At 39.2% G+C, this 26979-nt stretch overlaps 1 protein-coding gene across 1 annotated transcript in view; it reads left to right on the forward strand.

The window, feature by feature from the left end:
* The window catches only part of plppr1 (phospholipid phosphatase related 1), a 46434-nt gene that overhangs the window by 16147 nt on the left and 3308 nt on the right, over positions 1–26979 (forward strand). The window contains exons 3-6 of the mRNA XM_054612907.1: positions 12263–12451; positions 19754–19886; positions 22840–23090; positions 24502–24678. Of these exons, the coding sequence (XP_054468882.1) occupies positions 12263–12451; positions 19754–19886; positions 22840–23090; positions 24502–24678 (750 nt within the window). The remainder of the gene's footprint in view (positions 1–12262; positions 12452–19753; positions 19887–22839; positions 23091–24501; positions 24679–26979) is intronic.

Consider the following 26979-nt stretch of genomic DNA (forward strand, 5'->3'; position numbering starts at 1 on the left):
AGCATGTGGGAAATTCCCCTGTGCAGCATCTGTTAATATAAAGAAAAACACATATAATACAGACACATTTCAAGCATAATCCTCCTGTAATTTTTACATTATTTTTTATTGTGAGACACTATTCATCACCAAGTGTTTGATCTTCTATAGACACGCTGTTGGACAGCCATTGTTATCATTGTACAGCAGTTTTCTCATTTATGGCTTTCAAGTGTCTTGGCTGGAGCTCAGCGTGAAATGCTCAGTTGGACATTGCTAATCACAGCTGTGCAATTTGTTTAATTAGGATGTGTAACTAGAGGGGGGATAATGGGTAACTGATTATTATGTTGGTGACAACATCCACACTTGAACATCTATGTGGTTCACTCTATATTGTGGATCTTTATGCAGTAGTGCTGGAAACACCAGACCTTAGTGGTGTTGTGATTTAAAATTGGGTCGGATTATAATGGCCTTTTTGTTCTGGAAAAACAACATGCTTTCACGATCATTTGAGTTTGGTTAAAAATATGAACAATACATTGTCCAGTTTCCTAATTATTCCCCTAATTTGGAATTTGCACATTGCATTTCATAATAGTGTAACATTGAATCAGTTTGAGCTGTCAGTCTGCAAAATGCCCCCGCTGTTTATAAAGAAACCGTCAGCTAATCAGCTTATGATGATCAGGTTTTGTGTCAAAATTTGTTTCGGAGACTTCACTGTTACCATAGCGACGTGTGCATCAAAGTTGTTCATCGTTGGTAGTAAGACCAGAATAATGACTGTAATGTTGCTTAATCACATCATTGAGTAATCACTGCAGAGGATGAGCCAAGGAAAATGTTGAGAGTGTCATTCACAATACTTAATAGGATTACCCCCACCTCTTTATTGAGTACAGTTGTATACCTTTGCCTTTTTCAGAACCTTATTTGTCGTATTAATTTGAATCTGGCATTGAATATGAGAAAAACGGTTGTATAATGTCTCGTGTGCCTCTGTCACGACTCCTCGAAAGTCTGAAAAATAACAAAGATGATCTCATCAAGGCTTGGGCTTGGAGACAACACATTTTTTAGCAGAAAGCCATTCTCCATAGGCACATGTTGCCAAACAGAAAGATACTGATTCAAAACTTTCAAGACAAAATGTTCTAACAGTTCCTGTTTCAACTGGAGTGAGGAAAGTCCGTCCCAAAGTTTGCTGCTGTATTTTAACAGCTAAAACGAAGGGTGCTTCATTCAGCTGTTTGCCAGGGAGGGTCTAATATAACGCAAGGGTTAGTGCATTGTGGGAAATGTAGGATAGAGTATTTTGCTTGAATAACCATACTTGAGATTAAAAGTCAGGATATTGTGACCTGTACGGCTTCAACTCCTTTTAAATCAATGTCTTAATCTATAACTTTATTGAAGTTTAATACTGAATTGCAGGAGCTTAGCTTTAATCTGGCTGGAATCAAGTTTTACAATATATGTACGTATATAAAGTACATAGACACAATTATGTAATGACTGCAGTGTGTACCACTATGTTTGACATCATTCAAAACTATTCAAATTTGTAGTACAACGATTTCAATTGCTAATTTAAATGTTTTTTTAAATAATTTCAATCACTTTGGTGATCGAAATGATTTATGATTAATTTGTACAGCGATTGTGTAAAATTATATCACAATAGGACACCACTGAAGTTCATAAATGACACCTTAGCACTGTCTCTTAGCCCTGTGATGTTCAAGTTAAAAAATAGTTCCCAAAATGTTTTTTTCCTTGACACAATTTATTGACTTTCAGGATCTATGTGAAATGCACATGAAAGCAAAAGACAGAGAAAGTGTCTCAATATCACAATCTCCCCCAAAAATGTATCACCCCCTGTATATTTCCTCCATGTTGCAGCAGAGCCCAGGTGGAGTGCTACACTGTGATAGCCCATTTTGTAGCAAGCTTTCTTAAATTTTAACGACTGTTTCGCCTTACTCCCCCTCTTGTTCACGGACAGCTCTCAAAAGCATCATATCCACCTCCGTGTCTCACTCCTTGCCCGTTTTCCTCTGTCACATCCCCACAGCCTCATTTCTCTTTCGCCCCTCCTCTCTTCACCGAAACACCTTCCTCCCTCTATCTCCCCCCTCCCTAATCTCTTCCTATTGCTCGTGGTGTCACACGAGCTCTTCCTTCCCCTCACCTTCTTTATCTTCCCCTCTTTATCCTCCCCTCGGTGCCCCTCACTCCTTCCCCTGCTCCTTTGTTTCTCCTTCCCCTCTTCTATTTTTGCCCTCTTTATCTCACTCACCCTGCCTGTCACGAACAGAGCAAAGCAGCGACACAGTGACGTCACATGACTGGAACTAAGTGCTCTGATTGGAGCAGCTCCATTGCCAGAGGGAGTGTGACAGGGAGGATGCTTATTTGTGGTGATTTGTTTATTTAGTCATGTATCATGTTGCTTTTCTGTTACTTAACCTCCAGTTGATCATGTTGTCATGTCGTTTGCCATTACTGCGGACTATTAGATGAAAGGGAAATAAAATTAAAATAAGATGAGAGGATTGGGATGGAGTGCAACAGGAAGATGGGACACAAGGGAGGAGAAGGAAAGACGAGATGGGGAGGAAGAAGAAAGTGCAATTGAGGGAAGGAACGAAAAGGTTGCAAAAATTATGAGAAATGAATTAGAGGAAGAGGTGTGGAGGTGAGCCGTGAAGAATGAGGAGAGAACAGATATATATCCTGAGCCTCCTCCTGGATGAGATTATGTAATACACAAAGCCCCGGGCGTTCATTCATCTCACTCTTCTCCACTTAGACTTCTCAGGTTTCGTGTACAAAACCTCATGGAGGGGCCTGGTGAAATCTTTTCAAAACGCCACTCACATCAGGCTGGAAGGAAGTGAACTAATCTCTTGACTATCATTTGTGAAAATTCCCACTGTCAAACTAAGAGATGATTTCTTTCTTTTATCTTGCTCAATCTCATCTTCCAATATGGTGTAATAATGTTCTGGGCTGTCATGATTTATATAAAAAAAAAAAAATCCCTGCAGGGAGTGATAGTCTTTGATGTCGCTCTCTTGGCTGCGCTGACGCAATATGATTTTTAACTTTGGGGATTCTAAAGAGGTGCTTTTATCTGGGGAATCGCGTGTTATATTTAGTTTTGGAACAGCACACCGTCTAATTGAACCTGCTAGCTTTGATTAAGTTTGGACAGGAATCATGCCAGCAATCTGTGATGCCTGCAGTTGGAGATTTTGACTTAAGGAGGCTAAAGAGAGGACAGGTAGTCATTTATGTACCGTGCTGTGGGGATTCTGTCTTTTGAAATCAGGGGAATTGTTAATCTGTGACCCCATTATATATTAAAAACAACACTCGTATTGCTTTTATGTAGCGATCCATACAATATAATTTAAATAAAATTTGAAAGCACATGTAACTTGAATCATTACATCTCAGTTTCATGTGTTTTTTCACTGCTCACATTGACACCGTCAGACACTGTGGAGAGGACTCAGAAGCAGACAACACAAAAGCCTCTTTAGAGAGTTTCAATGGCAAAATGTCAAGCAAAAATTAAGATAGAAGGGAAAGCCGAGGTACAAAAAAAAGGTTAGGCAGTGAGACAGAAGTACAGGTAAGGGGCCAGGCAAAACCCTGGTAAACTTGAAAACAGGGCCAAAAGTCACTTGCAGGTCACAGAAACGAGACTTGAACAAATGATTTCAGAGCTTGGCATGAGCAGCAGACATTCTGGCAATGGCTTGAGCAAGCCTGAGGCTAAATCCGAACTGGCTTGATTGGACAGCTGACTGTTTGCAGGTGATCACTCCGGCATGGAGCAGTTCCTGAAAGACACACCAAGCACAGCAAAGCCACTCGAGATCATGAGTACCATGCAGGTGAAAAATCCAACTGATATGAATATGTTATGTGGCGTTATATCCCACAGGGGGACAAAAAGCACAGGCTGTCTGCTTGAAATGTTTAACATGCTGACTGAAAATGAAAAAAAAAAGACTTAATCTGCAATTGTGTGGTCAAATGTTTTGACTGCATGTTTTTATCACAATATTTGTGTGTTTAACTTTAGATTTGTTAAGGCAGCAGAAGGGGATCTCATGGGTCCAGTTTAGCCGGAGGGACTTAAATGAGTTTGGATAGTTTAGAAAAATAGATAATGATGTGGTAAACTTGACACAACAAGGTTTACTTTGAGTCAAACATCCCCTGAGCATAAAAAAGAATATCATCAAAAAAGTATACTACTACAATCTTTAGAGCTGGTTATATTTGCTCCAGTAGGTGACAGGTGATGTAAAAAAAGGTTGAATAAGACACACAAAATATGCATGTGGTACAGAATGCATCTATACCTGCAAATCAGGCACAGAAGCCTTTTGCTGTACTTTTCATGTTGATAATCCTGGATCAAGAGGTGAATGCATTTGTTACAGCTGGGATTTTTATTTTCAGATATTTAATACAGTGGTTTGTAATTTCTTTATTTAAAAAAAGCTATGAAAGACAAATGTTTTATCTTGATTTGGGACCCAGATCTAAATTGAATAGCTTGCTATCCATCATGATGTCCTAGCTTTTTTTTATAAACAGAAACAAGTTGCTGTCTTCTTTGTAACTTAAAGACAAGTCTGACAACAGAAGTGTGGCATCATGGTATAAATCCGGGCAAGTCAGACTAAGATGCCCATTTCTGTCAGTCTTTTTCTCCCAGTGTACTAATGCAACATGACAGGGAAATGAAAGGGACTTGGTGGATTTATATAACATTTTCCCGGATGTTTTCAGTTTGTGAGGGAGGAGATGGTCGGTGGGACTGACAGTAAAAAGGTTTTGGATTGAAGGACATGAAGAAGGGAAGAGATTGGGAACACTGGAGAAGGGGAGGGATGTGTATTCATTTAATTAAGAGTTTTATTATATTTAAATTGGCTGTGTACGAAGTGATATCAAACATATAAAAAAGTAATACCGCAAAATGGTTCTTAATCTCCCAGAAATGCAAACAGATTTTGAGAATTTTAACTTAAACTCCTGAGTAAAAGGATACTTTGTTACTTCTAATAAACACTGGCCACTGTTGTCATAGGTTACAACACTAAAACACAGTTTAACTGTACCACAAGTAGAGTAATGCTAGTTATTCTACAATATGGTTTGCCAACATTACCTAATATTAAGCTAGGCAAATATCATAGACTGGTCATGCTGGACCAATTAACGCTAGTATTATCAAAAACTTGAGTTTATTGACCGTGTCTTTTTCAAAACCTACATTAATTGATTTCCAGACAACTTTTGGGCAGCACAACAAGCTGAATTCACAAACTAACTTAAGACCACCTTCAAAGTTGATATGGGGAACGTGCTAGCCAAAATTAGCATTCATTTGGAGCTGAGTGTTGTGTAAGTTGAAATTTCTCTTTCCTTTTAGCTCTGTTTGGGTCTCCACCAACCCCTGATAGGAATATCTGGTGCATTAGCTGCTAAATGTTCCCCAGCTAGTTGTTACCATTGTCTGAATTATCTGTTGGGTAGCGTACAGTGGGCTTATCTGAGCGTTTCTTGTTGTTGCTGCGACTAAAAGCAAGATTGCTGAGAGCAGAGATTTAGAACAGTGAAGTTGTGAGCAAAACTATTTGCTAAAATATGCCATTTAATCTCTATAGATCTGAGGGGGAATGCAGAATTGGGTGAAAATTCTCTCAGGGTACATTTTTAAATTACAGACAGTCATTTGATCCAGTTTTAGAATGAAAATATTTATGGTTAAGAAAGTCTGTGATTTTACTTTGTTAGAGGCCTATAAGTAATTGATTTATGGATAGTGGCAGAAGTATATTATTGTCTGCTCCTCTGAAGCGATACACTTACCCTGAGAAATGTAGCATGTCAAAAACTCAACAGAGGTAGAATCCTGGGTAAAAGAGGTGAATTGTGCCCTCCAAGGGAGAAGGATAATGGCATGCTGCAGTAACTTTATAAAACCGTTTTACGGCAGCCAGTCTTGTCCGTCTGCCCTTCAAACCGCTAATGTAGCATGACGCTGGCTGGCGAGTGACTATAATAGAGCCACAAGTTGTGCTTTACAGAGAAAGGGCCACTTGTCCAGGTGATCATAAAGAAAAGTCACAGAAATGGCAACCGGCCTCCAGGGATGACACCACTGTTTTCACCATCTATATCATTTCAGAAGCACTGGCTAGTGATTTTACCTATGGAGAAGTATTGTCATCAAAATATATTTAAAGTACCAAAAGTAGAACTTTACTTTTTATGCAGAATGGCCCATTTTAGGATAATTTATATTATATTACTGGTTTTTAAATATTGATGTATTCATGTGTAAGTATCACTATTGTTGAAGCTTGTTAACGCAGGGCTAACTTAAACTACTTATACTGTTTATTATTTTGTATTAATACTCAGAAACTGCAAGAAAGTTGTAAGTGATGCTGTCTAAATACATCTATTGTTGTGAAAAATAACATTTGCCTCCAAAATGTAGTGGACTAGAAGTATAGCACAAAATTGAAATACTCAAGTAATAGTACCCTGACTCTGAACCAAGTAAGGTCTGCTACAGAATGCAGGACAGACGGGAGAAGAGGAGAGTAAGATCAGGCTCAACAAGCAGAAATTGCTCATCTCTCGTGGCCTGTTTTGGTAATTTGTCACGGTCCGCTGACTCTCACGATGTTTAATACCTCACTGCTTGTTTACGACTTTCTATGATTTATAGGGAGGAGAAGTGGCAGGAGGCGGGCTGAGTGAGTGAGGAAATATGAGTTTTATAGATATCTAGAAGTGAGAACGTGATTGGGATGAATGTAGGAGGGAAGAAATGGTTCAAGGATATCTTGATTTTCTCAACCCATGCTTCCTACAAGCAACCTTAACTTCTCAGGCTAAACTGCTAAACCAAGGATGGTGAATGAATGCAAATGTGGTTGCTGTTGTGTGTTGAGCTTGAGGCGAGCTTTGCTCTTTTTTTTTCAAATGCAAATGAGGCGAAGGTCAAAGTGAATGTGTGCTCTAGTGTACACCCCTCTTATTAATCTGTCCAAACCCTTTTCAGGTATTTCCCTGTAAACCTGACATTCATAGGTATGTGATCCCACAAGGTATTACATGGCATTTCTGCAAGCGCTGGAATTTACATATTTTCAGGGACCTGTGAATTATGTGTTAGCCGATTACCCTGCTGGAACGTGTTTGTGGAACAACATTAAATCACAAAATTATCCCTCTCTGGATGCTGTGTGCCGACAAGCTGCTTTAATGAAAATGTTGCACTGACGTTCTGGGATGCATTTGCGATTTAGCAGAACCAATCGGAAGATTACCAATCAAACAATTGCTGACAAATTTTGTATTTATTTTCAGGAAATTTCCTTCGACAGTATGGAAATAGCAAAAGTAAACTGGACAGTAGAGAATGTAGGGAGACATATACCATTAAAGGCCAGTAAAGAAAACTTCAGCTTTCTTGGACAAGTTCAAAAATCATTATGAATGGTTGAATTTCCCTAATAGCATATACTCTTGGGACTGTCTTGGGATGACTAGTAAGTTTTGCTAGTAAGACCTGCTGATCATAGACATCTAAGAGAATTTTCAGATTCAAGAGAATCACAGTTTAGTTGTGTGCCATATGTTACATCAACAATTTTGAAGCACCACGTAGCACAAATATATCCAAGAAATAACAATTTGCAGCACTGAAGGAAAACTTCATCTCCATGGTGATCATTTAATCCTAAAATTGTTCAACATGGTGGTTCGAAACACCAACGTGATGCTGTAGGCTGGATGTGAAAGAGCAGATTAAAACACTAACTTTCAGCAAAACAAATGTCCTATCAAGACAGCATGCTCCCAACCAAAATGTTTTAAATTTATTCAGTTTTTATGAATGTTATAGACTCGTACATGTAACGAGCAAAAAGAGTACAGATGTAAAGCTAATGGTTGATCTATGGAAACCCTGCCATGTGCTGGGTTTACTTGCTTTCTTGACGTGCTTGAAAGACAACACTGAATCATCCACGGCGAAGTCCCCCGTACTATTTAAACTGACTTCATGTGAACTCTTAATATGTCCGTCTACACAACACACCCAAAACACTAGAAACGAACAAATGCATGACTGCTTGATATAAACATAGACGCTTTATAAAACCATAACAAAATAAAAAGCATTTTATAACAACTTATAATATCACTTTTTTTATTTAAGGATCATAGCGTATTATCATTGCCATAGTTGGAATCCATTAAAATATTTCTATAATGTAATAGAATCTCTAATGCATCAAACTGTGATAATAAATTACTTTAAGATTGCTATGTGAATGATTCATGCCAAGATAACGCTTTTACCTCCCATATGGGCTACATGAAGAGGATTCATACTTACCTCATTTGAATCTTTCACCTCACATCCCAACTCACGTCCTGTCAAACCGGTCCCGTCCCATCCCGTCCCCATCTCATCTCATTACATCTAAACTAATTTCATCTCATTACATCGCATCTCAAGACACCTCATCTCATCTCATCACATCACATCCCATCACGGCATATTCCATCACACCACGTCACGTCTCATCACGTCTCATCACGTCACAGCCCATCAAATCACATCAAATCAGCATCGACCCATGCACATTTGTCCATGTCAATATTGACTCCACTCTTGGTCTAGTATGGGCGGAGACCATTTCTTCAATTTGAGGGGGAGATGAACCACGGTCCTAAACACAAAGTTCTCATGCTCTTTTTTTTAAACAATATACTATAATAGTATTAATACTTGTTAAAAAAAGTAATCATTGTTGTTCAGACCCAGTGCAAACCATGCATTTGGGGGTCTTTATAGAGTCCATATTTGTCAAACGTCTGTCAAATTTGATAAAATGATCTTGAAAGCAGATTTCAGCTTAGAATGTTCAGGGGTTCTGAAGGTTTCAATGGTAAAATACAAAAAAAAAGTCTCTCATGTTCCATGCTGAAACACCTTTGGGTCTTCTTTGTCGATCATCAGTCCATGTCAGGAGGAAAACATTTGCAGATAGAGGTTGTTTTTTTAGAGAAATCCTCATGTGAAAACATACAAACTTTGCAAACCGTGTTTTCTGGACCGACGTGGAGTTTGTTTGTGCTCAAATGATGATAGTAACCAAATGTTCTTGTATATTAGGAATGATGCTCATGGGTGTCACTGTGTGTCTCACCTGTAGTCTTGTAGAGGGTTCAAGGATGAACATTTAGCCTCATTTGCATTAATACCACTGTCTCAGTGAAAAACACTACCACCAAACTCTGCTTTTCCAACAAGATCTGTCTTGTGAGAAGTATGAGAAAGCTGAACGTGTGTCAATGCAGTACACTGAGATGAGTTTATACTCACCACTTTACCTTTAAATTACCATCAAGGTTTGTGAACTTAGAGAAAGTACTTGGAGAAAGCAAGTAAAAATGCTCAACAACAGCTTCTTTATTGCTTTTTTTAAATTTTGTGCAGGGTCCTCAGTCGCTGCTTCATATAAACAGTTCCTACTGTTATTCATTAGTTTTTATGTCATTGTTTGATCAGAGCTGGGTAAAGAACTGCTCAATTAAACCCAAGTTAATCAGTCACCAATTATTTCGTAAGGTGGAGAAGAAGGAGGAGTTTTTTTGTACATTTGAAACACTGAAAATTTGAGTGGCTTCACCTTGCCTTCCGTTACAAGTATAACCGTGGTGTATCAAGGTATTGTGTGCAGCCAAGTACAATGGTTCCTCATGTGAGTTATTGTTGATGTATTTGAATTATGTAAAAATGCTCTCCCCGACACGGTGCCTTTGTAATAACAGGAACAAGCAAAAATAACTCTACTAATTGGCTTAGTGTTATTCAAAAAGTTGTCATAGAAACCGAAAAAGCATAAACAGGCCCACACACCTGGACATCTCGGCTTGGCCATCTGTCACGACTAGATTTGCCAACAGTTCTCTCATAAACACAGTTGCTTTTTTGCCCCCACTGTCTGAACCCCACCGGCCATATTGTCCAGTCTGGCTCACATACACACTCCATATTTTACAGTAGATACAAGTAATTATGTGTTTAATATATGCTGCTGCAAAATATGTATTTGTATATGCAGGTTCCTGTAGTGTAGTATAGGACGAGTACTGTGGTGGCTATACTAGCCTGAATGTGTTTTTTTACCCAAGCTCAAGGTTCGTTAACAAAGCCAACAATGATCCACTTTCTCTTTGAAAAGTTTCCCTTTCTTAGCACAGTAAGAAAAACTATACAAAAATACTAACCTAAACTGAGCTTACTGATATTTATTTTCCCAATAATACTTCTGCATAAAAGGATGTATGTGGTCTTCTTTTTTGTAATCAGTGGTTCCACATGTCAAAAATGTGTCATTTTAAAAAAGAGGTGTCTACTTCAAACGCTCGACTTTTGAGATTGTCATATTTTTTTGTCATATTTGACTTACTTTATAAATTGGCTTGAAGAGGGTGAGCTACTGCACATTAAGGTAAGAGTGAAAAAAGGAAAAAACAAGTAGTAAATGCTCTTAGCCCTGAGTTTTCCCCTGACGTGTACAGTGGTTGCTGACATTTAGTGTGTGAAAGTACACAGCTCACAGTGAACCCACTACTGGGATCAAAATATTAATTACATTACATTACATTACATCATTTAAATTTATATTATGAAAATGCTTTGGATCCACAGCTAAAAAACAATCAATCAGGAATATTTTATTGAAAATGCGATCTCAAAGCACTGTTCCTATATGGGACACAACATTAGCTGCTTGTTTAATTTCTTTTTGATCACTGTTAAATGCCAGACATTTTGCCTAATGCACAGTTGTACTGTCTGTGCTGACTCTGCTGCTCGTGAGATAAGATGAATGAAATGTGTAACTTTAGACCTCGACTCCAGATGCATGCAGTGTTTTCACAAACACGGTCACAATTACTCCTCTAGTAGGCTGAAGGTGTTTAATAATGAACTTTATCCCAGCAGGTTATGGAATATAGTTCTTGAATTGAACACAACATAATCGGAAATGTGTATTGAAGCAACACTGATCCTTCAGCGGCAGCATTGTGACACCTGGTGTTGAGGAGGAGTATTACAAGTGGCTGGATTTATCACGTTTTATGAATGAAAAACCATCTCAACACTATTCTTTACCTTCAATATGATGTTTTAACAAGAAAAAAACATTTAGAAGTTTGCAGTTTTCAGCAGACAAATGTGACAGGATAGCCATGCATGACTGCTTGTGCCGTCATGCATGACTGTCCTTATAAATAGTTTGCCCCATCTATTTATAATAATCAGATTTGAGTTTTTGATTCATATGAGGGCCATGAAGCATCTTATTATTTGGTTCTTTTTTTTACATTTTCCCTGCAATCATAGGAAGCTGAGTAGCTCTTAATACTTTAATGTTACCTTTACATGACTAATGTCAACCTTTGGCAGTACCTTGGCTTGACTAAGGTATTCTCTCCAGTTCTGATGATGTTATTGGGCCTTTCTTAAAATATAGACACCACCTCATCACTCTCCTTTGATGTAAAAACTAGAGCAGATAGTGCCAGCAGGTTGGCGGCAGTATCAACACATATGTGGCTGAATGACACAAATGCAGCTGATTTTTAGAAACAAAACTAGAAGCCTTGCTGTGCAATGTCTTACATTTCATATTCCAGTGTTTTTTTGTAATCAGTGACTAAGAATACCATATATATATTTTTTTATATACGAAAATTGCCTGCAGCTGATTCTGGAAAGAGAGCGAAAAGAGGCCGGAGACAAAAGATGATGTTAGAGGGATAAAAGGATGAGGGGGTGAGGGAGGAGAGGAGGTGGTAAGTGGAGGGGGGGGATTGTACATGAGGAGTTAGCATGAAATAGAGAAAGAGAAAGAGAGGGAGAGAGAAAGAGAGCGAGGAAAATAGATGTTTTTAGAGGATTTATGCAGTTGTTTTGCATTAAAACCATGTAAGACACGTCACAGCTGAGAGAGGAGCGCTGTTCAGGGATCAGCAACCAAACAGCTCATTTAACCACAGAAAACTGAATGAAGGAAGGACAGCCTTCAGTGCACTGGATGAACAAATAACAAGCCCTCCTTTACCCCTTCTCGTTCTTCTTTTTCTTCTCCTCTTCTTCAACTTTCTCTACTCTCTCGCTCTATCCCACTCCGACATGTTTTTCTTCCAGCTTGTCATCATGTCCGGCACGGTGTTGTTGGCGTACTACATGGAGTGCACGGACCTGTTCAGCGTACACATACAAGGTTTCTTCTGCAACGACGCCGAGCTGATGAAGCCGTACCCCGGCACAGAGGAGTCCAGCTTCATCCCCCCTCTCATCCTTTACTGTGTGGTGGCCGCTGCTCCGACCGCTATAGTGAGTAAAAACCCATTTTATGTTTATATTTGTCTGCAGTGTTGAAAACCGGTGAACCACAATTAAAAGTCTCTCTTAAAAGAGCAACCATTTGTTCACTGCTAACAGCTTTTCACATTTTAAACCTATTATTTCTCCAATTGTTTTCTTATAAACTACAACCACCAAAAATGTAACCACTGCTACACAAAGTATTCTAATGTTGCCAGACTCAAAACATATACTCCTAACCTACCGTATGGCTTAATGAACTACCTTTGTGACTGTTTGCAAGGCCACACAAGTTACTTCAGTGTTAAATGATATATAAAATAAGTAGGACATCTGTACAGATATTCAGCCATGCATCTTTTGTGGACCTACTACAGTTGTCCCTTTAACCTCCGTACATTCCACTTTCGCTGTCAAAATATGGGAGAAAATGTCATGGCAACCTGTATGACTGAAGACTGTTTTGAAATCTTTTTATGGGTCTGATGAGAAGTTAGGTGACGATTTCACAGACTGAACTTTTGGCTCTCTGTTGGAATAGTATCTCTTAATCTTGTTATTTGCTTGTTCGGATGAATGCACAAGTGAATTGTCCTGACCTGAAGAACACATATTTTCCCCGGACTATGATGCTATTTCTTAAACCGTGTCTCCATGGAGATTCCCAGTTGTAGCTCGCGATGCTAGAAGGCGAATGCGTGACGTTTCACCATTCATTCACAGTTCCTTTAGTTGTGCTGAATGAAAGGGACACCCATTCACCGGTGAAAATGTCTTCATGCTTAGCAGGGAGTAGTGTATGTAGTGTATTTATATTGGGAAAAAGGACAGAATTTTAAATTTTTCAACGAGTGTGAAGTTGATGAACACTATTCTCCCACAATGCAATGCATAAAAGAAATAGAGTTAGCGGGTGAAAGCTGGGAGAAATTAAAATACATTGCGAGAGGTGGTGGTGAAACAGCTTAAGACAAAAACGTATTACAACTTAAGAAAGACACTTTTGCACATATTTTAACATTTAGTACATAGTACATAACGAGATGAGTGTTGGATTTTCTTTTATATTATACTATATTATATATTATTTCTATAACAGTATACTATGCCAACCGGTATGTGGCATACACTGTACATAATTAGTTTGTGCAGCAGTATGGATTTGGAAGATACACTCATTCTGACATGAAATTGTAGGAAAACTAATGGTGTAATTACTAAAATCAAGGGGCCTTTTTCGCAGTATTTATACTTGTCATAGCAGGAGAAGCACAGGTGTAATTAATACCGTTAACGATGGCTCTGTGTGGTTTAAGTGCATCAGTCAGTGAGCATGTGTGCAGCCCATATTAGTGTTACCTGCAGTGACGCATATCTTGTGTGAAATGGTCAGTTGTAGATATTTTTCTGATCACTGAATGAACAAAAAAAAGATAAGATTGTTAATTTGTATAGCTGAGCGACAGTTGTGGATGAATGTAGGGCAAGGGCTACATGTGCATTGCTTATACAAACAGAAGTAGCAACATGCAGCCGCCAGGTGTCAGTGTAGCTCCATGCTTGTTGACTCCAACCCAGCACACCAGACCACAACAGGCACCATATGTCTCTGGGTCCCTGGCTCAATTCATTATTAAACCCTGTGTCAAAGATTTTCTGAGCACCTCCTGACGACTGTGTGCATGTGTCTGTTTTTATGTCAGAATTCACTTTCTCGGGCCACATGAGAAGGACAAGACGAGTCAGTCCCAGAATATAGAAACGCGGTGGCTTCAATATGTCTGAAGGAGGTGATACGGCTTGGTCAGACGCAAGCCTCGTTATGTTTCGTAACCGTGCAGTACTGAATTGTTAAGGGCTGCAGTGGTGCATCACATCAGTGCAGATACAATGTGTTAGTTGTAAAAGAGTCATTAAAAGATTAATAATCAGCTTTGACTTTGATTTTAGTGCACATCATATAGGGTGTCAAAAAGAAAATACAGTATTTTAAAGCTGTAAGTGTGCAACAACTGTATAATCATTTACATTCATTTGCATTGTGAGCTGGTGAAAGTTGGTAATTTAACCCCTAATTTACCTGGTGATACTGTTGTTCACCAACATTTAAACTATATAGTTGCCACTAACTGTAGCCAAAATCACAATCTTATGATTTCCTGAGGATATGTGTTATCATAGCTGACTTCTTATTCACCACTACACCACTTGAGTATGTCTTAATATCTTGATTTGGTGTGTGAAACATGCCATTCCTCGAGAACCACCATATTCTGATGAATGCTCCACAGGAAATCTAAAATTCAGTTTAGAACGGTAGAGTGCCGTGAAAAGGCTTTTAGCAGTGTACCGTATGTGTCCCATTTTAATATCCCAGATTCCTTTCCAAACAGACATCTTCCTCTTCTATTACGATTTCAAGAGGCACTTAATCTGGGATTTGATCATAAAAGATGTCTGGTTCCTGGAAACACGCCACCCATTTTTTTGTAATGAGATATTACCGTTCTGCTGCCTCTTTGTGTCTCCCCCCTTTTTGTGTTTATTATGTGGGACACTTTATTCTTAGCTCTCAGGCGAAAACATTGACTATGGTTACCGGTGTGTAATTCTGAAGTCAAACAACACTTTTATTAAACAAGTAAAACTTCTAGCTTGCATTCTCTTCTAGTAGCGAATTGGTGCGCAGATGCTTCAGAATTCTACAGTGCTACACCTGTGCACACGCACACACTCAGCGACCCAACCCCTTCACACGTATCCCTGCACTTCTATCTTTGTGAGGACACTCATTTATGCATTCCCATTGCCCTTTATCCTTACCCAAACCAGCAAAACTATATGCCTAACCCAAACCCTTCCCCTAATTTCCTAACCTAATTTTAAAACCAAATCTGAACCCCTCAAACAGGCCATTGTAGAAGTGAGGACGCCCAAAATGTCCTCACTGTGAATGTCTAAAACTCGTTGGTCCTCGCAAAGATATATATACAAGTACACACTCACACACACTCTGACTTACACAATAGAACAAAATAAATTGGTTTTAAATCCAGTAGAGTGCAGTTTTGACAGATTCTTCTGCACTGATTACCTCAGACAAAAAAGGAAAAAAAGAAACTGCAAAGTATAACTAACAACATCAGTATATGAGTTGGTACACAGTTCTCTTTGTCTTCTATTTATCAATGTTGTCATGTTTTTGGGGCTCTTATTCTTACGCAATATGATTTTTTTGTGAATATTTTTGTTAAACTAATTAAAACCTACTAAGACAAATCCTTCTTCTTTTATCCTGCTTGTCCCTGATCACACACCCCTCGTCAGCGCTGTATCAGCTGTTTAGCTTTTGTTTAACAGTGCTGGTCATTCCCCATATTTCCATTTATTTTCTCTTTCTCTCTCATTGGCATATAATAAATGGCCATAGTCTCTTAATCCATCTGAATGCTATCACAAACTTTTTAATTGTGCCCTTTGAGAGTGCTGTGTCAGGTGCTAAAGTTGTGTGTCTCACTGTATATCGTCCTGTCGCCATATGCGTCATAAACCAGCACGCAGCCAATCAGAATTAATGATGACAGGGATGTTGGCCAATTAGCATGGAGGCAGTAATTTATTCGGAACGTTCCACATGGCCGGGCCAATTGGAGGCTGTAGAGGTTAGATGGGTCGTTTCTGATGCGCCGTGCCATAAACCTGTTCATCCATGGACAGGCTTCATAAAAGGTGATCCTTCTCCCTCAACATGATGAAAGCATGATGCTGACTAATGAAAGGCACCACACGTTAACCACCATGAGGTTTCACAAGTTAAACTCTAATTCCACTTCCTTTTATGTGTGTCTTGGTGGCAATACTGAAAATAATCATCTCATTAAGAAGACATTAAAAGAACATTAATTGATCTTGTTTCTCCACTTTGGGGAAGCATAACAAGCTGTCAACACAGCAGCTTTACATATTATCACCTTAGCATCCATTCGTTGTCATGTTTCTGGCTAACCAGTGAGTGTCCAATATTCCCTCTCATTTTTAGCTCCGTTTTTTGGTCTCCTATGACTCCTGAGGGAAATATCTGGCTCTTTAGCTGCTAAATGTTCCACTATGTTTATTGACTAGCCGCTAGCTTAGTCCATCAACAATTTGGTCCGGGGATGGAAACGTACAGTGGACTTGTCAGAGCTTGTTTGCTGAAAGCAGCTGCCTTCTGCTGGAAACAACACTGATGGATGCTGGAGGGAAGGGAGGCAAAGGAGAACCCTATCATACCCTGCCTCAGAAAAATATGAGGTTTTCTAAAGGGAATATAGTGTGTGAAAAACACTACAGCCTTTGGCCACAGGGATTGCCAAAATCAACACAATTACAGTTTATCTATTTGACTGATTATTTTCCAAATCCAAAAAATAAACCGTACTTAAATTGAACTACTAAGATTTGTTTTTGTTTATATTTGAAAAGATTATGCTATAAAATGAACAGCTTACTGTAACAAGCAAGGACAGTCCAATGTTGCTTCAGGTGGGTTAATTAAAATAAATAATAATAATTGGCAATCAGTATGATTGAAGAAACCGGAGCATGAATGATTAATGGTTTTACACAGGGGTAGTTGTCACATTTAATATGTGAGTAATTCAAAATGTGAATAGGGTGAAACAAAAAATATAATCCTAAATACTGTGGGCAGTCACTGTAATGTCACAGGTACTGAATTTTATGGACTTTCAAGGGTATTGCTGACCTGAGCTCCCATAAATCTGTTACACTATTGGATGGCTAAGTTATCAATTAAGTTAGCATATGAACCAGAAGTCTGTTCTTTTCATTTCATTTAAGACAAATTACTCCCAAGAATTACATTACTTTTTAACCTTTTCATTTTTCGCTCAGACATCAAACTGTTTCAGTTGAATGCCAAGTCCTTCCTAAGTTTTATGACAATGCCTTAAAGAGAAAGTTGTTTTCAGTCACTTAAGTTCAGTTTTCATGACATTTGTTTGAAAGTGAGTGGGGGTAACATGAGTTGAAATAAGACAATCAGTCTGTGCTAACTAACCTTCTCAGTGAGGCAGACTAGTGAGACAAATACTCCAAGGCAATTACTAGCTGCTTAAAAATGTTAAAGTAATAATTTATGAAAAGATTCAGGGAAACACTTCTCGTCAGCATTTAAAGGATGTGAGTGGAAATTTATAGATTTTGATTAAGTTTTTTAAAAGTTTGCCAGTAACCAGGGCAAATTTGAGATATATTATAACATAGATATGTTTGCATATGCATACTTTAAACAACTGCAAAAAATAATTTGTTGACTTTGATTATGTAACAATGTTTAAAGAGGGTCATGAATAATTCTACTTAAATATAGATCATGAATGAGACACCCAAGGCAAAAACATGCACTTGTCAATGTTCAGAGTTTGGGCTATTTTACTTCCGTAACATGTTTTCTTTCAGATTAGTGGACAGAACAAATAAAATATACAAAATTTTTGTTTCTGTAGATTCATCCTAAATTCACCAAAAGTTACAATTACATAATAGATAATAGATTCCAAACAACTTGTAAAACAAAAAAAATATGGGTAAATGTAAGTAATCTAGTGTGAATGTTTCATAGTGATGTCTATTGATTAAACTTGTTACCTTAATCACCACTATGACTTTATGATGGCCCTATTATGCTACTTCCAGGTGCGTTTCAGGCAGCTCAGGAGCAGTGTGTCTGAGGGGGAGGGTAACTGCTGCCTCGGGGCGACTGGTTGCCCCGTCGCTCAGAGGTCCCTGCGGCCGATCCACCCGGTCACAGCTTTTTTCTGTCCTGGCCCCTCAGTGGTGGAATGAACTCCCCACTGACGTCAGGACAGCAGAGTCGCTGCCCATCTTTAGGCGCAGGCTGAAAACTCACCTCTTCAAGAAGTACTACCCTGAGCCTTCCTCGTAGCACTTATTGTATTCGTATTAGTTCGCTGCACTTATTGAATTCGTATTCGTTTACTGCACTTATCCTATTCGTAGTAGTCTGTTGCAATTATTGTTTTCGTAGTAATTTGCCTCTGCACTATACTTTTGCTCTGGTTTATGCTTTGAGATGCTTGTTTAAGAAAGGAGATGCACTTATGACTTCTGGTGACTAGTAGTTCTCTTGAATACCTATGTTGAATACACTTCCTGTAAGTCGCTTTGGATAAAAGCGTCTGCTAAATGACTGTAATGTAATGTAATGTAATGTAACTCCTTTTAGGCGTGGACTTCAGGTTTTATACTCTACGGACCTTTTACATGTACAAAAATATATATAACACACTAAAGGAGAGGGAAAAGTGAAAAAGCATAATAGGGCCACTTTAAAACAACTAGAAAACAAGGTTTATAGCCTGAAGGGAAATAATGTAAGTCAGGTACCTTTGAAGGCTTTGCAAAAATGCATTTTGACTTGTCACAACCATTGCTCAGCCATAATGAAACTACATGATACAAGTTCCCTGCCCTTTACAGTCACAGTCTCTTTGAAGATAAAGGCATGTTTATTTGGCTTTTTTTCCCCTTGAAGATAGATGTTTCTGGGTCAATATGCATCAGAAGATGGGTTCTTCTGTCATCATGCATTTATGAGATTTTCATCTAGTATTTGCACACTTTATGTCAGTCATGATCCAATGGAAAAAAGTGTTTGAAATTTTTTAATTCAAACCTTCTTCGTGCTGACAAATCCAGACAAGACTGAAACCAGTGCAGAGCTTTAAATCATTCATACCCTTTTTTATGTGTCTGCTGTCAGTCCCCATTTTCTTCTTCTTCTTTTTTCTTTTTTTTTGAGTTTCCTAACATCACAAAATCAACCTCTAATGCTGCTTGTAGCCACAAAGAAAGAGGAAGATTAGAGTTGCATTCATAAGAAAATGTTGAAGCATTCACAAGGGATGGAGGGAGTTTTGTTACCTGTCCTGAGGCTCAAAGCAAACTCTTTTATGAACACAAACACACAAAGACCAAAGCCACATGCGTACACAAATACACTCTTAATGTTTGTACACACTCCCGCTCATGAAGACACATATTTTTGTAGCAGCCTGCATCACTGGAGACAACCGACAATGAGTTTCATTTTGTGTGTCCGGCAGCAGTTTTTCCATTAGACCTGATGTAATGTCCACACTATAATGGACCTGAAGAAAGGCTGCATTAAGACACAGTGGTTTATGTACACACGCTAGACAGGGCAAAAAAAAAAACCCTGCCCTATAATGGGATGCTTAACTAGATGTTTTCTTTTCTTCCTTGTCTGTGTGTGTGCGTTTGTAGATTTTCATTGGAGAGGTGTCCATGTATGTGATGAAGTCGACGAGGGAAGCTCTCCTGGCCCAGGAGAAAACCATCGTCACAGGAGACTGTTGTTACCTCAACCCCCTTATCCGCCGTATCATACGCTTCATAGGTAAGAGAGCTTTCAAGCCAGAAATGTGGATTGTACCAGGCAGAAGCTGACAAACTCAGAAATGCACTACATCCATGTCCATGGGCGCAAAATCTGAATTTTTACTTTCAATTTGGATTCAGTCAGTCTTCTGTTGTGTATGATATATAACAAAACTATGTTAGAACAGTTCATACGGTTAACAGCTCAAGAAACCATGAAGCTGAAACATCAGGGATGTTTCTGTGGCTTTCAGTGTTTCAGTAAGCTTTTATCTGGTAAGCTACATTCTTCATGTCCTGGCTAAGCTGACTGTGTTTTTTGTTGAATGTGCTGTCAGTCACCTGACAGGGGAGCTCCAATGCAAAAAGCTACAGAGCTGAACAGGAACCCTGATGAGTCAGGGCTTGAGGATTTTGGTGTTTAAAGGCGACATAAAATGCTCATTTTAGGTTCATACTTTTGGGTTTGTACTATAACATGTGTACATGCTTTAATGTTCAAAACACAGTATGCTACTCATACTGTCTGGCTGAATATACCTCTGTCTGAAACTCTCCATTTAAGCGCCTGTCTCTGTAAGCCCCCCCAAACAAAAAAAAAAGTCTGATCTGATTGGCTTACGAGAAACACATGGCATACCTTTGCAAAGGTAGTTCTCAAGCTGTGGGTGGCGATACTCAGAATGGAGGGGATATATTCTAATTAGCCTTTATGTGACATCTGAATCCAAATGTTTTTTCTGATTAGGCAGCTGACAATAAACTGATTGGGTTGACTTATTTCAAAATGTGTGGGTTGCACAACAGATACTCAAATTTGTGCAAAAGCACTGAATAAGTGAGATATCATATGTTTTTATTATTTGTCTGTTCATGTTCTTAACACCTTTACCATCATGTAAAAAGGATTAATTTCTCCCACGAAGGCAGTAGGGGTGGAATGGTGAATGCAAACAACAGACTAATATGTCCATCAAGAAATCACCAATCCGCGAATAACATGATATATGACGGGATCAGCCAATTTTCTGTTGTGTCAAAGACAGGTCAATGCACAGTGAAGGATGAAATGAGAGAGTTTAGAAGATGAGGTTAAGAAGGTGGATGGCTACAGCTTCTACCACCCAAACGTGTTAACAGGCGATTGTCTGCAAATATTTTAACGTTTGCTGGGAAGTAGGACCGTGGCGTAGCCTTAAGTTATGATGCGTGTCAAGATGAAGCCGGTGTGTGTGTGTACTTAAGAGTATTCAGTAGGCAATAGTCTTGGCTTTATTGATCCAAGGGCTACAGTTAGCAACATATTATAGGCTTCGGGTAGTTGCAAACACCTCAGCCTTGTTGGAGTGTGAATAAAATGACCCTTCATGATCCATTATAAGGAAATAAACCAAATAAGCATGCACATGCATGTCAGGGAAAGAATATTTCACTGTTCTGTATTCTTCGAGTTTACACTTTGATATCCATCGATCCATCCATTATGTGTAATCACTTATCATTATATGTCTCGGGTGGCTGGAGCCGTTCCCAGCTGACATTGAGTGTGAGGCGGGTTACACCCTGGACAGGTCATCAGACTATCACAAGGCTGACACATAAAGACAGACAACCATTCACGCTCTAATTCACACCTTCGTGCAAATTTAGAGTCCTTAATTAAGAAAAAATTGTATGTCTCGGACTGTTAGAGAAAGTCGGGGACCTGGATAAAAACCCACGCTAACATGGGGAGAACATATGTGGCTTGATTAGAACTTTTCATTTCATGTTATGCATCTGGTTTCGTCGTTGTTGGAACCATCTTTAAATCAGCTTTAGTTTAATCTTAACTTTAGGTAGGTAAACTCGCTGGTCGTGGATTTTCAATTCAAATGCAGCAAACTGGCCGACCTGAACGGAAATCAGTAATTGAAAGGAGCCAATTGGGATTCCAGCTGTAATACATTAACTGCAGTTTCTCTAAAACGACATCAGCCACGGAAACTAAATCGAATTTAAACATGTTGGATTGTAGGCAACATATCAAAAACCTTTACTTCGCAATTACAGGTAAGGTTTGTAAGCTCACATACCCGTGTCACTCCTCTTAAAAAGCCAAGTTTGAATTTAACTTTTTACAGCCACTTTTCCTCAAAGCTTGACTAGCACTGGGCAAACTGACAGGCTCTTTGCTATCTGTTGCAGTAAATGAGGTCGTCTGCTGGACTTTACTGCCGTAATCAGAACTGCATTGTTCATTTTAATATAATATCCCTTCAATTTATGAAACACTCATCAGAGATTCATTATGCACTTTGCGTGATTTTTATTTCCGTCTGCTCCCGAACAATCTCTCAAATTTGTGGGATCACTAGGGCTGTTAGTTTTCCCGCTCTCCTGCTCCCTCCCGTCCCACCCTAATCCCTCTTCTCTATTTCCCTCAATGATGCCCTTCACACAATCGTGTCCCTGTACCCCTCACTGGCAACCAACCCCCCCTTGGATGAGAATACAAAGCAGAGTAATTTCATGGCTAAGCAGGCCAGATAATAAGCAGTCATATTTCACAGCAAAAGGAATGCAGACGCAGACATTGGTCAGGGTTGGTGGGCTGTAAGTGTCAGCGCAATCATTCATATGAAATGTTTTTGTTCAGTTTATATTTTGTTCCTTGCTTGTGGTCCACTCTTCTTCCCTTCTGTATTAAGTTATTGATTAGATTGCAGCATTTTTCAGGTAATTATATTAACCGTAGATATTCTGACGTTTAGCGCTGCCTACTGACAGTTTGGAGTTTATTTGCCAGTGCGGGGAGGCTAGATAGTCACAGGTCAATTTATCTCCTGTTACAAGGCAACTGCACCTTGATTCAAGGCGAAAATGCACATGCAGCTTTTAAAGCTTTGTGTTTATGTGTTCATTTTACTTTGCCGTGTGGTTTTATGTGCTATAAAGTCTTATTGTGTATCTGTGTGTCTGTGCGCCCCCAGGTGTGTTTGCGTTTGGTCTGTTTGCCACAGACATCTTTGTAAATGCGGGACAGGTGGTGACTGGAGGCCTCTCGCCCTACTTCCTGTCCGTCTGCAAGCCCAACTACACCGGCACCGAGTGCCGCTTTAATCACCAGTTCATCGTCAACGGCAACATCTGCACCGGGAACCCCGTTGTCGTGGAGAACGCTCGCAGGTCGTTCCCATCCAAGGATGCTTCTCTGAGTGTTTACTCTGCTGTTTACCTGACGGTGAGAATAATGTTTATGACACCTAAGCACTATGATGAAGTTTAATGTGGGCTCTTGGATTATTTTGTTTGTGCCTACAAAATACCACATACTTTCCCTTTAAAACCTTTCTTACTTTATTCCTGTCCCTTTTAGACTTCACAGGAACTAAACTTACATTTGCTTGTATATTGCATTGTCACATGTAAATAGAAGACATTAAAGACAATGCATGTGTGACTGTCATCAAACCTAACCCATCAAAAGATCTGTAACCTTGAGGCACTCATTAGTTTAACTGTGAAGAACTAAGAGCTGCTTAACTGCTTAATTAAACTTTAATTATGCAGGTTGAGGTCTAGATCGTTTTTGAGGTCTTGCAAATCTAAGTTTAACTGGTAAATAAATCCAATCAAATCAAAACATTCTGAAATGTACATACGAACATTTTTTTGTGCTGTTTATTTAATCAGTGCTACATTATTAGAAAATAATTTTAGATTTTCTTCAACAAAACGGGAGCTCATTTAATTAAAAATCTATGTCAGCAAGTGTACTTGAGCATCTAGAGTTACTCATTTGGGACTGAATGCAATTATTTTACACAGTTATATCCAAGCAATCAGAGATGAATAGATCATTTTTGTTGATTTAAATTATACACTTGAATTGTAAATTAAAAAGGCTTTAAATAAGAGGGACTATTTCATGTTATAAGGTGCTAATTTTCATATGCATCTTTGATGGAGGACTTAATATTTCTTGAAAGTGCGTCAAAGAATGTTTCATACAAGCGAAGGGTGGGTTCAGAAAAATTGGCTGAAGGGACAAACGAAGACGGGCTTTTTGAAGGGCTATTTGAAGTGCTGCAGTTTGATATCAGAGTGACGGAGGGGCTCAGCTGCTGAAACGTGAAAGAGAGAGAAGAGGTGTAGATTTTATCAGCCGGAACAAAAGGAATACAAGGACAGGTTATTGATGAAAAGAGGATTTGATACGCACAGCTCCGAGCCCTGTCTGGCGTGGGAGGAGATAAAAGTTCAAGAAGTGAGAATATACGTAGAAAGACAGTGTGTGTCTTTTAAATGCTGCCAGTCTCCTCACAGCTTTCACTCACAGCTAGAGGTTCCTATGTTAGGTTAATCTCGTAATCTTTTATTCTCTGTGAAAAAAACCTCTTTGTTTTGGAGAGGTATTTTACTCATATGATGTAAATCTTTGACATCTTTCTTTGCAATCGAGGCTTGGTGCTCTCACGATGTTGTAAAATATTTGATTCCATTTCTGTGGGAACACCTCGACTTGCTCTTAACTAGATTGCCCATGATCTTGTCTACCTAAAGAGAGACAAAGACACAGTATAGAACATAATGTTTTTTTTATTTTCACAGTTTTTGCACTGTTTTAATCTGCCTTCTGTCCTCCTGTCCAGATGTACATCACCAGCACCATCAAGACCAAGTCCAGCCGCCTGGCCAAGCCTGTGCTCTGTCTGGGAACCCTCTGCTCGGCCTTCCTCACCGGCCTCAACCGAGTCTCAGAGTACAGAAACCACTGCTCGGACGTAGTGGCCGGATTTATACTGGGATCAGCCGTTGCACTGTTTCTGGTGAGGACGATGGACGAGTGAAATGTTTGGGGAAGTATGGGGGCGGGGATTAGAGGAGAAGAGTGAAGATGATTCTTCTGAGGTGGATTCTGGTCATGACTTATTTTCAAATTATAGCAATAATTTACAGCTTCATTTTGGAACTGACCCAAACCAGTAATTAAATGATTATTCTGGCTGCACCCCTTCCCAAAGCCTATAACATTGGTTTTGGTGCCATTTTAAAATTCAGTTCCATGCAAATATATGTCTTAAAATGATTACCCATATATATATTTTTTAATTCATTTATATTAATCTTTAGATACATTTATTAAGTGTTTGTAAAGGGAACATAGCATGTAAAAGTTACACTAATTTGGTAAAGAAGCTTAAGAGAGCAGTTTGTGAGGAGGTGATAGAGGTAGAGGATGAAGCATGGTTTATACTGAGCTTGAAGGAGGTTCAGACACAGGTGAGTTGGAGAGGGAAAAGAGTAAGGATGCACTGGTTGATTGGGGAAAGAGGAGAGGAGCAGAGAGGAGAGTCAATACTGGATTTCTGCTAAAATACTGCAGCAGTCGCTCTGGTTTTGAAGGAGCTCAGTGAGGAATGGTAGTGAAAAGCACAAGGACCAAAAGTGAGAAAAGGTTGAGGGAAACAGTAGTTTGAAAGAGTGGTTGTGTTTAATTCAGAGGTGATGGATGAAACCGGCGAAAGGGATCTTTGTTATATCCCACTGAAACAAATGTCATGACAAGGTAAAGGTTGTGCATGCTGAATTTGAAGAAAATGAATGCCCTGGTGCCTGGCTTCCACGGAAAAATATAATCACTTTGTCTTGAGTTTTTTAAATGCAGGGTAGTGGAAAGCACATTTAGGTGAAAGGATGGTAAATGGAGTGTAAAAGTGTAAAAGAGACAGAGAAAGGGGTGATGGTATTCACAGAGAAACTCTTCAGATATTCTGAGGCTGTTGACCTGGTGATATGCTGGATAAAGAGTAAGTAAAGAGATCACCAATGTTATTAAAATTCCGTCTGAGGCAAATTTGAATTACAGGGCAAGTCCTGTTGACTGTTGGTAAGACATTTCATACAAAAGCAACTGTCAGCCTCATGGTGGCGTCAGAGGAAAACAGTGGCTCACTGAAAGTCATTAGGATATCTTGTCTGGGACCCATACATTGGATTTATCACTGGGTAGGTGAAACCTCTGACCTGCTTTTGGCACTAGAGGAAAAGTCAGGGAATTGAAAAAGTTAGTAGTCTTCATCCCAGATATTTCAGTGTCGACCAAAATGGTGAGGTGAGCGACTGGGAGGCCGACATTGTCATTCACAGAGCCACGGCTAAAAATTTAAATTCTTAGAGCATTCACAGCATATCTAAAAAAGGAAATGCATTGTTTTGCTCACACAGTAGATGCTCTGGACAATGATTTACATAGATATGGAAAACAAATCTGCCTGTACATATCTGTGTCCTTAACTTTCTGTATGCCTGGCATGGGTGTTACATGTTATGGATATTCCTAACATTGATATTAAGAATGTATGAATGCAGATTAGGAGCTGATATTATAATGACATTAAAAGCTTACTGATAGGTAAGCTGGTAGGTACAGGTGAACGAAAACTTTAAGTTAAACACAATATAACACATAATGAGTGAACTTACAAAATAAAAACAGGAAACAGACTGTGTATAGAGCAGTAATCAGTGACAGCAGTGACATTTCGGACAGCATGGTGAGGACGGTTCCAATACTCTGGGCTCTTCCAGAATGAGCATTAGTGGGGCATTTTAGGGCCACAGGAGAAGTTCAGATGATGATAGATTTTAGTCTAAATAGATGGTTCCACAGTGTTTCCCTGGTGAGCGGTAGCAATCATACCTTGCTCTCGTCTTAGCTCGACCTTGGACTATGAGGAGGATGAGCCCCAGCAACCGACTCTGTAATAAAGGATATTAGCTTTAAATCAGTGATCTATAAAAATTGACTTCATTGACTCATTGGTCTCCAGGGAGAGACGGACACAAGAAAATCAGGCGTCACCTCAGCAGTTTTGAACCTGCTCATTTCCAGCTTATCAGCAGTCTGAGGACCGCGGCCTCTCAGTTACACATCGACCTAATGGTCCTGGTGAAGATTATCACGGTCTTGTCATCTGAAAACTGAGGCAATATGATGGATTGCTATCTTGAGGGAAATTCATTGGTAAAAAGAGAGTAGAAAGCAGGTATAGCTCAAAACCCCCCTGCTATCAGCGCTGACAGCGAGGAGATCCGAATGGACTCATCAAACAGCTGCCTTTGGTGTT

Source organism: Anoplopoma fimbria, chromosome 14 (assembly GCF_027596085.1).
Source record: "Anoplopoma fimbria isolate UVic2021 breed Golden Eagle Sablefish chromosome 14, Afim_UVic_2022, whole genome shotgun sequence".
NCBI lineage: Eukaryota > Metazoa > Chordata > Actinopteri > Perciformes > Anoplopomatidae > Anoplopoma > Anoplopoma fimbria.